A 13,824-nucleotide genomic window follows, 5' to 3' on the forward strand; every position below is an offset into this window, starting at 1 on the left:
GGAACACAATAGTGTCTCGGTGTACACATATATATATATATATATGTGTGTGTGTGTGTGTGTGTGTGTGTGTGTGTGCGCGCGCGCGCGCGCGCGCGCGCACATACACACGCACGCACGCACGCACGCACACGCCTCTGATTTAATCTAAATCAATACGATGTAATGTACAATGTCTTTTGTACATTCAATATTCTTAAGCTTTGTGAAAATTTATTGTACGCAAATTATATCCGATAGGCATCATTAACATACTCAAACGTCATAAACTTATGAATGAATCGATAAATATGTAAAAAATAAATATGTGAAAGATAACAATTAACAATAACATAAAGTATTACAAACATATACTTATTCTGAAAATAAAAGATGAAAGTTTTTTTCAAAGCTTTATATCGAGATAATAAAAAAGACAAAAAGTAAAATGATGTAAATACTCGGAGAGAAATATATGAATACACAATTTATATATTATCGCTAATATATAGATAGATTAAATCGCAAATCTTTATCTGACCTTGTTGCTTTTGAAATGCACTATTTTATTCCGTTGAATTTCCTTTATTTTGTAGTAATGCGATCAATTGTAAAAAGATATGTTTATAATGCTTCATGGACCAAGTGTTAGATATAAACAACATTAATTTTCTCAATACAAAAAATTTTCAGCACGTATTTTAAGAGATAAAAAATTCCGTCTTTTATTACTTTATCTAACGCGATAAACTTTTTATAATTGCAAAAAGAAAAATGAAAGATAGGACTTAAAAAAAGATTTATAAGTATTCGTAATAATAATAATAATTACCTTCATAACCTCCCTGAATTTGCCAATTTCCCGAGTAATCAAGTCTCTTTTACTTTCTTCTATTTCCGTTTCATCCAAATTTAAGGATTTAGCTACCATTTTTGTCTGATGTTCCTCTGTAACAACACATATAATAAGCAATTCACGTGTCCTATTTAATAAGATTTATAGCAACTAAGTGAATGAATATTTACCTGGAGCAACTTGTGCCATTTCTAGATCTGCAGCATGTTCAGCAATGATCTGATTAATACGTGTGAGTGCATCTGCATCGACCACTCTCATGCCTTCGTCCATATAATCTTCACCCTCTTCGCCGTCAGCTCCTTCACTGGGTGTTTCGTCTTGTAAAGGTGACTGTCCTCCTCTGAGTTTCTTCCTTCGTTCGGCTATAAAGCGAACAATTTGTTTTATCCAAATCTCCATTTTATTTGTTATTTTTTTATCTACCAAAAACTTACCTTTGAATTGATCCAGGACTACCTTAGCTTTAGCATCTACTTTGACAACGAGTTTTTTTGTGCCTATTTCCATGTCATGGAGCAATCGGACTGCCCTGAGGCCTGCATCAGGGCCTGCATATTCGCAAAAACCGAATGCTTGTACTCTCTTCCAAGAAAGAACATGCCCACATGCGCCCAGAATATGTCGTATCATCACATCGGGCGCTCTGTCCATTATGTTACCAATAAATACTGTGACAGGTGGGCCAGACTCTCTCTCGCGTCTTCGATTATTATCGTGGCGATTCTGATTTCGCGAGTAACGTACAGCCGGCGCGGATGTCTGCATCGCAGATACGGGTGATGGAATCATCTATGTTTTATAAATGGTAGGATTCTTAATTATGCACATATCTACTCATGCACTCCGTATTTCCCCTCCCTCTCTAATTGCATGATTAATTGATTTTCTTCTTTTCAATTAACTTAAGCATATCGCTACAAAATATTCAAGTTATTCATTCCGCTCTGCGTATTACATGCATTAAATAAATTTAAAGATAACTTTTCTTTTTGTATACATATATACTGCACACAAAGCTGCTTGTAAATTCATTTCAAAAGATGTTTGTTTCTGGATGCTTGAAACTACTCTATGATGCAATTTATTCCTGACATATTGTATGTATCAGTAATATAAATAATGATGATATATATGCGTGCTTTACATGTAGAATACAACATATGTATTAATACTACTTTCATAGTTTCATTATATGTGCATATTGTATTGTGTATTGTGTTATGGAATTGATGCTGTCATGTATATCTTATAGATTATAATATCAAAAGAAATTTTTCAGCTATAGCAAAAGCAAAAATTACTACATACAAATTAGTTTTAACTCATGTGTGAATAAAATGTACATTATAGATAATCAAAAACATATCATGCCTGAATGTGATAAGTTTACTTACATGGGCCATAGGCATAACTCCTGTTATAATCGGTGGAGGTGCACTCATGTATGGCATCGAAGGTATCCCAGGCATCCCAGGGATACCCATAGGTGGCTGACCAGGATACGACATGATTGTGACAAATTGATACCGTAGCAATGAATACTCTACAACAATAAGTTATATAAATATTAAGCAAACGAAATTAATAAAAATTAATTTTATTTTATAATTGAGTGAATATTAATGAATAATCTTATAGAATAATCATAATTATAAAGAATACTTTATTGTTATTAATCTTTGCACAATGGCAAAAGCTATTACAATGATGCTAAAACAACATTATATTTTAAGGCAAAAATATAACAAAATAATACATTATAATAAATCTTACTCAAGCTGTAAACTTTTAGAAAATGTTGTAAAGGACATAAATTATTATTATTATTATTATTATTATTATTAAAGCAAATTAATTCTGAGTTTAACACTTTTTACTGAGTTTAACGAAACATGACTCGATAAATTGATAAAATTATATATAAAAAATTGAATTTTAATAAGATATCTTATTAAGTCTCTATCGGGTACATACAATATTAATTATACAAGGAAAAATATTGGATATATCATTGCTTACAAAATGAAGTTTCTAGAGATATCAGTATTAAAATATAGATTTAACATCTATTTATGCTTATGAAACTGAGAAATCACGAGGTACGACATCTACGACAATGATCCAGTTTAATTCTTACCATATGTAACAGTACTCAAATAATAAATACAAATAGCTAGAAAAAGTCACAGTACACACGGAAGTGATCAATTTATGAATAAAACCGGTGAAACCTGGACAAAAAGCGAGTTCACGTGCGTACTGTATGCATGCGATAATAAAATACACATTTTCTTTTTTCTCTCTCATTCTCTCTCTCTCTCTCTCTCTCTCTCTCTCTCTCTCTCCCACACACAACTATCTCTCATACACACACACACACACACACTTCTTTCTCCCTTCTTTCTTTACAATCTCAATGCTCTATGGTTCAGTTTATGCTAGTAATATCTCCGAATAAATTTCACAAAATCGAACGAAATCATACAAACGAAATATGCTACGCAAAAAAAAACTCTTGTAATCGTTATTAATCAACGTGTTGCAAAAGCGTACTTTGGAGGCCGACATGAACGCCCGAGACAGGGAGACGTCAATGATGAATTTTAACCACTAAATTAACACGGGGAGGAATCGTTAGGATCATATACTCACATGAGAAAGCGTGGAACAAAGTTATAGGCTATCGCGCTTGATATCTACGAGTCATTTCGATAAAGCCGTCGAATCGAGATGCAGATCCTCACTTGGAAACCCTCGGAAACGCGGCAAAATACCACCTCGATCTTTAGCACAATTGATACGATACAATTGCGGTATTACACCAGAGCGACCATGACATATGTGTGTAGTGTAGAGTTGTTTCCCGATGCCTTCGATCCGATTAGAGTCGGGCGATCAGCTAGTGCTGCCAGCTAGTTAATTCCAGAAATCCTCTAATCAGAGTCTGATCATCACCGTAGTGATTCGCGCCTATTGGCTAAATCAAGAATAACATGGCGGAACCAATTACTACAAAATTCAGGCTAATTCAAATAAAAAAGATATATACAATAAATCACGAAACAACTTTAAGTGTAAATTTTTTATTCTTCTACAACATTAATTTTCTAAAATTTCAATACATATTAAGATAAAAATAAGTTTATAAATATTTCATTATCACAGACAAATTATTTAATTACAAAATGCATTTTGTTATTGTTTTGCTTGCTTGTTGTCTATTACAATTTTGAATCGACCTTTTTGACATGCGATGAGATACGATAGTCTATAAAATACGATAGTCTTCTTTATTCTTTTAAATAGTTGGTGTTAAAAAGTAAAATAAAAAATAAAATGCAATAAGTATTCAATTTTCACCCCCCGCCCCTTCCCCCACACACACACACATACACACACACAAATCATTATAAATAATATTTAATACTGTCTATATAATCTTACTTTATATAATATGAATCATTTTTTTTAGGAATTCCAATCTTTTTATTAATTTTTTTCAATTCATAATAATAATTTTAATAATAATATTCTTGTAGAATCGATCGATTATTATATATATATTGTAACAAGATGAAAATTACATCAATATATCTACAGGCTAGAATTGGTTCTTACATTTGAAGCTGCTTAAGGTACAGTCTTAAGAAGTCATAAGCCAATCAAAGAGCTGTATTAGCTAGCTGTATTGTAAGATACTTAAGACTTAAGACAGTCTTAAAGTGCACCACCTTAGTGAATTTTGCTCACTTTTGCTCAATTTTCTTATTCCAAGATACACAATTGATCTCCAGAGTGAGATTTGCTCTAAAAGTTTCAAAGAGTATTTGTAACTTTGATTTTTTGTGAAATTTCTTCTTATTCCTTCCTCGCCGCAATAATGTCAGCGACAATGTGAAGTGACGTCGCAGGCGATGGACAGGACTGAACAGCAGTAACGTCGGTGACGCCGGTGACGCGATACGGCACTGCGATGGCGATCCAGTACTGAGTACAAGATGGTCGACGTGCCTTTGACCGTGTTGGTGTCGCTAACGGTAGGCCTGTCGACGCGAGACCAGCGAAACTGTGTTACCCCGCGTCACTGAACGAGTTACGAGCCCCGCCGTGCCGCCGTACCCGGAGACACAAAGACGCACCCCGGCTTCGGGGACGCCGACGTATGCGACGTTGCTAAATGGCTATCGTGGGATAAGAGGTACGTGTACTTGGGTATGTATCCCGCGGGTGCGGGAAATGGGAATCGCGTGGGAGTCGGGACGCGCGATCGACTCATCAACGATGGATCACGATCCACCTGTCAACGATCTACCTGGCGCGCACAAAGTGTGCGCGCGCGCACGCGCATGGACGGGTGTCCGTAAATGAATTTCTCCTCGCGAGCCACGGCTTGGACTTTCTTTCTTTTCTCATTATATTATTTTTTTAAATTCGCAAGCGGTACTTGAACCTCTATCTGTGATCGCGAGAGAAGTAGAGAACACGGAAGAGGAGAATTTACGGATTTCTATGGCGCTCCGACGGAGCGCCTGTCGCGTCGCGCCTCGATCTCTGCTTACTCGTCGTACGCGTTTCTTAAACCGTTTCTTTTCGACTGTTGCAGTCCGTGCAGTCTTCGAGAAGTGTGAGGTGCGGCCCGAAGATACGCTCGAAAGAGACGTGACAAACGATGGAGAAGCGGCAGGAGGTGATCGCCCCGTTTTCCTCCGGTGAGTCGCCTCTCGGCTTTCTCTCTGTCTGTCATAAGAGGATGCGTGGATGGGTGTTTGTTGTGTAGGCGTAAATGTAGCATAGGTACGCGGCATGTTTGCCGCGAGCCAAACATTTATTTATATCTTATATGTATCGTTTATTGACTGACATACAATGTATGATCAAAACATATTGAAACCTATCAATTTTAATATCGAATATTTCCGAAGAATGAGAGAGAAATTGACTGTTGTGTGTGCGTGCGTGCGTGCGTGTGCGTGTGTGCGCGCGCGCGCGCGCGCGCGTGTGTGTGTGTGTGTGTGTGTCAAAAAGTTAGAATGTTAAATTCTTGAAAAATATCTCGTATGAAAGTGTAAAATACTGAGGAAAATACTGATGAAAGTATCATATTACATATATTATATATTTTCCTAATATTTTCGTTTGTGATATATTTCAAGAATAAGATGTCTGAAATTTTATTTATGAGGAAAAAATATTTACTTTATTATCTTAAAATTCTAAAAAGTGATTTACATTTTAAACACTGATAAGGATAATTTAGTGATTACATAATCACTATCACAGTCTTAAAATACAATACGTACATGATGTCCTTTGTTAAAACATCTCTTATCAAGGAATAAATAAATATTATTGAATATAAATAAAATAGGAAAAAATGTATGTTATTTTATTTTAGAAAATAAATTAACAAAGATTTTATTATATGAACATTATAATGAACGTTGCATACATAAATATAAAAGGAAGGAACGTCGTAATGTGTGTATTGGGGTGAGATACATTTTACGTACCAGTAAGCTTGATGTGTCTTGTGTAGTACATACACGTATATGTATCTATCATTGCTATTTATGTTGGACAGAAACAAAAGAATATTCTTGAGGTAATCAATACCTCAAAGTGAAGAGAGAGAGAGAGAGAGAGAGAGAGAGAGAGAGAGAGAGAGAGAGAGAGAGAGAGAGAGAAGTTATACTTTAAAATGTATGAAACACACATATTATATTTTGTTATTTTTTATTTCATGAATAAATATTTAGGAAGGCCTATATTAAAATAATGAAAACAATAAATTAAAAAAACTAAATTGAGAAAAACAAGAGAGTCATTAAGTGTAATTATATTCGTACATCACTAATCAGCATGCTTTTATATTTTTTGAAAATATTTTAGGGATTGTTTAAACAACTGTAATAAAAAGTTCAGTTTGTTAAAATTGTCCATATTATGCTTTGGCACGTCTGAGCAAAGTCAGCATCCTGCTGAGAGATCTAATTTGCGAATTCTCATCGGCGTTTAGCCTCGTTAAAACAAGATTAACGTTAAATGGCGTGGTAATGCGTTTACAATGATAACCTGTTAAACAAAAATTCAACTTCGTGAGTATCTGATAATGGCAATAATATCAATTTTGTACTTGACGTTTAACGTAACGAAAGTATAATACAGTTAGTTTTTCCGCAGCGCGATCGATTACATGCTGTCATACGCTTTTACGAAGAAAAGAATAGAAACGGAAAACGGAGGAATGCGAACATTGTGATGCCACTTGAAAGCTAAGAGATGCCGAAACTTTCTCCAGAAGCGCGGAAATCCGTGTGCCATTATTTCTTGCTTATACATATAGTGAGCAACGGAATTCCGTACATCGTCACCCACAAAATAATTATCGTCGAGTGCCGTAAAGTTTCCACGTGCAGACCAACACAAGTAACGCTGTATCGAATATTCTCACGATGAAGGAACGATCGTTACGGGCTACTTCAGTGAAAATCATTACCGCCGGAATATTTAATAACGCTGATAATATCGACTCAGAGTCACTGCGGCCTACATTCAAATGCCAGCTGGAGCAACACAATCATGTCTCTCTGTGACGTCCCTCTGGTAACCGATATCATTGAAGGGTTGTTGTTTGTAACACTGATTACTACTATGATGAAACCCTTCCGTAGTAAAATGATTGATAGGAGGAAAAGGCAAGATAACCACATTGGAGAATAGTAAGACAAACGGAAAGAATTGTTGAAAAGTAAATTAATGAAGTATTTTATTGCGTTGCTAGAAGCGCATTGCTTAAATATCTAGAGCTTGAATAAGAGCTTAAATGAATAATTAATATTCATTTTAAGTAGAGATTTTATTTTAATGCAATCTTAATGTATAAAGCTTAGTTATTTAAAAGATATTTAGGAGCTACAAAATGAGCCTAATTAAAATTTCGATAAAATATTTGGTATTAGCTATATTAGTTTTCTAATAGATATAAAAAGCTGTTGAAAAAGAGAATAACTAAACTAATAAATATTTTTCTATTATTAAATAGTAATAGATACATAATAATTTTTTATGGTATATATTTATATGATATTTCAAAGAGATGATATAAAAGGTTTCAATATAAAATTGCATTTTATTAAAACTGGTTTTTATGTGGTTTGATTTATAAGAAATTGAAGATTGGTGAACTCTAATAAATTTAGATTTATATTACAAATAGAAAACACAAAACATATTCTCTAATTATGTCTATAATTATGTATATAATTCGCTATTTTGTTAATTTAATTCAACATGATTTTCACTTAATTATCATAGTATTTCATCCTTTTCTAGCTTCATTTTTAGAAAGTTAGAAATCAATTTAAATCAAAGTTATAGCAATACTGATGAAATTATCAATGTCATGTGTGTTGCTTAAAAAGACACTCGGTTTAAATTCTCAACAATTCTCAAAAGAGAAGACGGCCAGAAAAATTATCCGAGAATAGAAGATTATCTACGGAAACGTGTGAAAAGTTGTGTGGGAAATATATCTGGAAGTAGCTGGTAGCTAAAGATTCATATCGAGCCACTTGGTGACATGCTCAGGGTGGAAAGATACAAATCTAACAAACACACAGTGCTGATGTTGATGGCGCGAGCGGTGCGGCGGTGGTGGTAATAGCGGTGGTGGAGGAAAAGTGAGTTGAAGGTTGGCGGTGGTGATGGCGACGGGTTACAGGGTCGCGGGGGTGTAGCGGAGGCAGCGGAGTGATGCGCGCGGACCACTGGATCAATTCTCGCTCCGGGAGCTACACAGAGGGAAAAGCAACAGTCTGTCAGCCCCTTTCTACCCGGAAAAGTGTTCGGCCACGGTACGCTATTTCGTGCGCTTCTCGCGCCCGTCCCATTCGCCAAGGACGATGATAAATTCATCGCGAAGAAGAAAAACTCAAATTGGATCAAATCACACGCGAGCTGCGTGATGATGTCTCGATTAGATTCGTGAGAAATTCAACACGGACAATCGCGACGTATCGGTCGCACATAAAAGACATCAGCACAATAATTAACGTCACAGAAATTACAGCGTGGATCCTGCTCACGTCAGGATTGAGAATCATGGTAACACAGCTCAGTCGGATCAGTTAATAGCCTTAGTGCTTTACCACAACGCAACATTACATATGGAGTTACGATTCTCCGGTTTAATTTCTCACGAATATTTTAGCCGCGATCGCATACTATTCGATCTAGAGAATTGTCTGACATACGAGAAAAGATTTTTTTGTCATCCTTCGTCCGCTTCGACTTTCGTTTCCAAGCGTCGCTGTGAGATCATGAGATCCTTAAAATTCAACTTGCGTTCGTAGTGCCCGATTCGGAATCCGGTTTGACCTTAACATAATTGACGATGTTATCAGTCGGAGAATTCGTCTTAACGGATACATTGTAGGAATCGAGGTGGTCCTTCTTCTGGATGCCGTTACGTTATTCCATTCGTGTACTTAAGAAAACGCAGATGCGAATTATTGCCGGCGGACAATACAATCTGACCTAATTTCCATTGAATATGTCTTTATGCGGTATTTCGAGAGCGGAGTGGAATCCGAGATGAGGCCAGGGGCTGGTGTGATTGTCGCGGAGTCGCCGTTTGTTCTCAGTCCCGCGAGTCAATAGAGAGGCGGCGCGAGGAGGACGTTTCGGTATCGGTTTTCCGGTATCGCGCTTCCGAACTCCCTCCGACTCCGACTCTCGACTTTCTGTACTATGTATATAGTATACGCCGCGTGAGGACACCGCCAGTAAACTTCTTTACCCGTATCTCCCCATCACTATTAGTTTTTGTTATTAAACTACGAAAAATGTCACTTTCTGTCTCTCATCTCTCGTCGCATACATTGGCTATAATTTAAATAAAGCAAGGTATTTGATAATGCAGGATTCTGCTTGTAGCATGACGTTATATAATGAAGGAACTCACATATATACACACTTTATCCAAAAGACATTCTGAGAATGTCCTTAGACTTTTAGACTTATTTTTAAGATGTTTCTTGGAATCTATGCTAGGAATGAAGCGATGATAATGATGATGCCGATGTTCGATTTGTCAATAATTATTATAACACAGACGCAACGATTGTTTAACATGTTGACAGACGAGTGTCCGAACAGCGGTGAGGATAGCGAGGAGGATGTAATAACCGATTACCTTGGCTCATCGCACTCCGACTGCGATCGCGTGCTGCCTATCATTAATGGGGATTTACGTGGCCTGAGTTTGCACGGCGGCATAATTACGGATACCGGCTACAGCACCAAAGACAATACCGATAAAGCGCCGATCACCATGTCTGAGGGCAGCGATGAACAACAGCACCATCACCAACAGCAGCAGCAGCAGCAGCAGCAGCAGCAACAGCAGCAGCAACACCCGTTACTCGCACTCGGCACTAATATTATACAAGCACAGCCTAATCCTCTAGTGCCCATCATTAGCGTTACACCGCATTCGCCCGGTGTGGCCAAGAATTATCCGGTCCTAGGTAATTGGCTTTTATTTCACGTATTTGAAGATTGAAGATACTTTATATATAGTTCTTATTTTATTTTCTAATGCATGATGATTCACACAATATTCAAATTTATATAAGAGAATATAAATATAAATATCAAAACATATATTCATAAAATTTAAAAGAACATCAAAATTATAAAAGTTAAAATATAAGAGAAAAAAATAACAATAATTATATTAGGAGACTCTCGAATTTTAAACAATACAAAAAAATAAATATAGTAGGCTAATGAGAGTTAGCAACAAACGACAATTATTTAGTAAACAATCAATAATCAGATATTAGATTGATGTCTTCTTTATTTTGAACGTTTCAACTCTTTTTAAGTTTTAATATATTTAACAAAGCTTCAATACAATGCTTCATGTTCCGTGATGGTAAGTCATTGTTTACACATATATCATTTTAATAAGATTTGTTTTTAAAAAAAATGTCAGATTAACAACGCTGCATCTTTGTCAATTTGCGAGTGACTTAGGACATTATGGACATGTGAACTAATTACTTGTATCATTCTTGCTGAGGAGGACTCCAAAGAAAGTCGAAACATTCAAAATAAGAAGACATCAATCCAATATCTGATTATTGATTGTTCACTAAATAATTGCGCCGTTTATTGTTGCTGATTCTCATTAGCCTACTATATTTATCTTTTTGTATTAGAAGAAGTTAAAACATTAATAAACGTTCAATTCTTTAAATATTCTTCTTGCAGAGGAGAATTTACAGCAACTGCACGAAATACACGACTGCATCCAGCGTATGCGAGACTTGACATTAGGCACTTTAGGATATCATATTCGCGCCTCCAACAACGCCCCACAAAGATTGACCTCCTCCTGTCCATCCCTATGTCCACTGGCTTCGGCTGAGCTCGCATCTCGACCCGGTAATCATCATCACCACGACACCGGTTCTGATCCGGATCTTGTCCTCGGTAATTGCTCCACAAACAGCTCCCCAACGCATTTCCCCTCAGCGGGTGGTCATTCCCGCTCGCAACAAGCGCAAGGTATAGATAGAAGACGCAGCTGGACTGGAGATCTGGGAGATCTAGAGGAGAACCGACACGGCCGACGCCGATATTCCTCCGGACAAAATCATCTGCAGGCCCAAAATATGGTTAATATTATTCGTTATTTGTTAAAACTAGGGCACGATTCAATTTCATGCTGTGAATTTTAATGCTCGTCAAAATATTGTTGTATTCCCATTATTAAGAATATAGAAATTATCTCTTCTTGGTACATCGAAATCTGTACATCTCCTCTCTGTACATCGAAATCTGAACTCGTCGAAATTATATCAGTCTCAGATGCTCGATCGTAATCACACTTTTTTTTTTTCTTCTTTTCGCCTTACGATGGTAGCATGATTTTGGTTGTTTTGTTGTCTTGCGTATTGCATTTCTTACCGTCCAGCCATCGCTAAATACTGCTTAACACGCAATCACGATGTACTCGTTTACTCATTTCAGCGACAACGCAGCATTAGTTTAAGTAGCCTAGACAGCGAAAACGAGATAGAATTAGATGGAAAATCATGTACCGGACCTGTAGGCGTAAGCAATCGAGCATGCAGGTCGCAAACGAGCACGCACTCATTGAACGAAGCTGATCTTGTACAGGTAATTTTCGAGATTCTTCGAAAGATGATTTCTCTTTTCGACGCACGCGGGAACAAAGAATTACTACATAGCAAATTTTTCTTTGACAGAACGAATATCAGAAGATAGTCACAAAAAGGAGTAGTCAGAGATTAGCAGAAAGTAGCAGTTTAATGCCAGGACTGACTTGTTCGCGTTTACCTCTTCAGAAATCTATATCAACACCCTCGATTGTTACACCGCAAGTTCACGCACATTTAACTGAAACCGGAACTCGGACAACACCTTCACTTGCAGCGTAAGTCCATTACGAATCATGAATGGAGATCACATAGCTAGATCGATAATGAAAAAATAGATACTTATATATTATTTTCTATTGTCTTTTATATAGAAACGCCACTTTCAAATAATTGTTATCTAGCTTGCGATCTTATTATTAATTAGCACACAAAAAGCTATGCACACACACATATATATATATATATATATATATATATTATGCCGTGTACATTCATGTGTGCGTAAACACACCCATGCATGTATACTTTCACGCGTATATATTTATATCTTGTCGATTTTTCAATCTTTTCGCACAAGTAGAAACTCATTTTGAAAATGCAGACGCAGATGTACTCATGCATGAACACTTATAAGTAGTAGAATAAATCTCAGAGATATTTATATTTATAGATGCCTGAAACATTCTACATTAAGTAGATCTTTTAACTTATCTTATGACTGCTCGCGTATTATTGTATTGCAAGTCATATAAAATGTACAATAGAAAGAAAAAGTTATATAAAATAATAATCTTATAATAGCCATTCATATAATTTGATACATATTTTGCCCAAAGAATATTGTGATGTGTTACATTATTAATTATTGATGACGAGTATAATTAATATCTTGCGTCTTTTATTTTATATGGGACAAAAGTAGTAATAATAACAGTGTATATCTACTATTGATTTAAAAGCTTAATTTTATATACATTTTATCGATTACTTATGCCAATATAACTGTTTTTCTAATCGCGAGCAGTTTATTATTTCAAATATTATCGATGTGCATCGAATCATCTGAGAATATCTGAACTACAATTATTCATTATACACGATATAGTTGCTTAGTTTGTGTTTGTATTTGAAAATTTGCTACAATCCTGCATGAAACAGCCGTCATGAAAGAAACGAAAAGGGTAGCGGGAGTGAGACAGAAACCGAAGATCTTCATACATCACACAGCCACGAATTCCATGAAGATAGAGAGGGAACTCCGAATGTCCAGATATCCCTTGACGAGCTTTTGACTGAGTGAGTACTCTGATTAAGTTTTTCATATTTAAGTTCTTCATATTTAATATTTCGAATTATTTATGATACTTCGAAAACCTTTTAACGTCTCTGATGGGAATGGTTTGTACTGGTTTATCAATCGATTGAGTTTGTAACTAAAAATAGTCTGTAGTTACATTACAACTGCAAATCAAAGATGGATTTATTTATTTGAAATAACCCATTTCTCTTTAGATATTAATTAAAATATGTATAGGCAGTTTAATGTCACTTAAGACTCATTAAATATAAAAATTAAATCGAAATATATACTTACGAAAATTACTACGTCACGTGATTGTGCATGCAACACATTTTAAAACATGTAGCTCTGCATACAGAAATTACACCAGAACGTACACCTTTATCTCACAATAAACTATGATCAGATCAAAACGCTTCTATAATTGCATTGCTAATCATCTACAATGCAATTTAAAAAAATATCTATTTTAGATTGTAAATCGAACAACGTTAGTT

At 35.8% G+C, this 13,824-nt stretch overlaps 2 protein-coding genes across 3 annotated transcripts in view; one reads left to right on the forward strand and one right to left on the reverse strand.

Annotated features, from left to right (window-relative positions):
* LOC108691426 (RNA-binding protein 25-like) overlaps window positions 1-3,646 on the reverse strand; it is a 10,802-nt gene extending 7,156 nt beyond the window's left edge. The window contains exons 1-5 of one of the 2 annotated variants that reach the window (XM_018199181.1): window positions 3,491-3,646; window positions 2,233-2,381; window positions 1,273-1,627; window positions 1,006-1,200; window positions 812-927 (exon numbers count right to left, since the gene is read on the reverse strand). In XM_018199181.1, the coding sequence (XP_018054670.1) occupies window positions 812-927; window positions 1,006-1,200; window positions 1,273-1,627; window positions 2,233-2,346 (780 nt within the window). In that variant the 5' untranslated portion in view covers window positions 2,347-2,381; window positions 3,491-3,646. Of the gene's footprint in view, window positions 1-811; window positions 928-1,005; window positions 1,201-1,272; window positions 1,628-2,232; window positions 2,382-3,391; window positions 3,460-3,490 lie in introns of those variants that run through there. The other variant, XM_018199182.1, reaches the window with a different exon arrangement.
* A 1,080-nt stretch (window positions 3,647-4,726) lies between these two features.
* Window positions 4,727-13,824, forward strand: part of LOC108691416 (rho guanine nucleotide exchange factor 18) — a 16,209-nt gene continuing 7,111 nt past the window's right edge. The window contains exons 1-8 of the mRNA XM_018199163.1: window positions 4,727-5,036; window positions 5,442-5,547; window positions 9,979-10,365; window positions 11,114-11,520; window positions 11,876-12,025; window positions 12,115-12,302; window positions 13,186-13,323; window positions 13,674-13,689. Of these exons, the coding sequence (XP_018054652.1) occupies window positions 5,508-5,547; window positions 9,979-10,365; window positions 11,114-11,520; window positions 11,876-12,025; window positions 12,115-12,302; window positions 13,186-13,323; window positions 13,674-13,689 (1,326 nt within the window). The 5' untranslated portion in view covers window positions 4,727-5,036; window positions 5,442-5,507. The remainder of the gene's footprint in view (window positions 5,037-5,441; window positions 5,548-9,978; window positions 10,366-11,113; window positions 11,521-11,875; window positions 12,026-12,114; window positions 12,303-13,185; window positions 13,324-13,673; window positions 13,690-13,824) is intronic.

The sequence above is a fragment of the Atta colombica genome, unplaced genomic scaffold (genome assembly GCF_001594045.1).
Source record: "Atta colombica isolate Treedump-2 unplaced genomic scaffold, Acol1.0 scaffold46, whole genome shotgun sequence".
Taxonomy (NCBI): domain Eukaryota; kingdom Metazoa; phylum Arthropoda; class Insecta; order Hymenoptera; family Formicidae; genus Atta; species Atta colombica.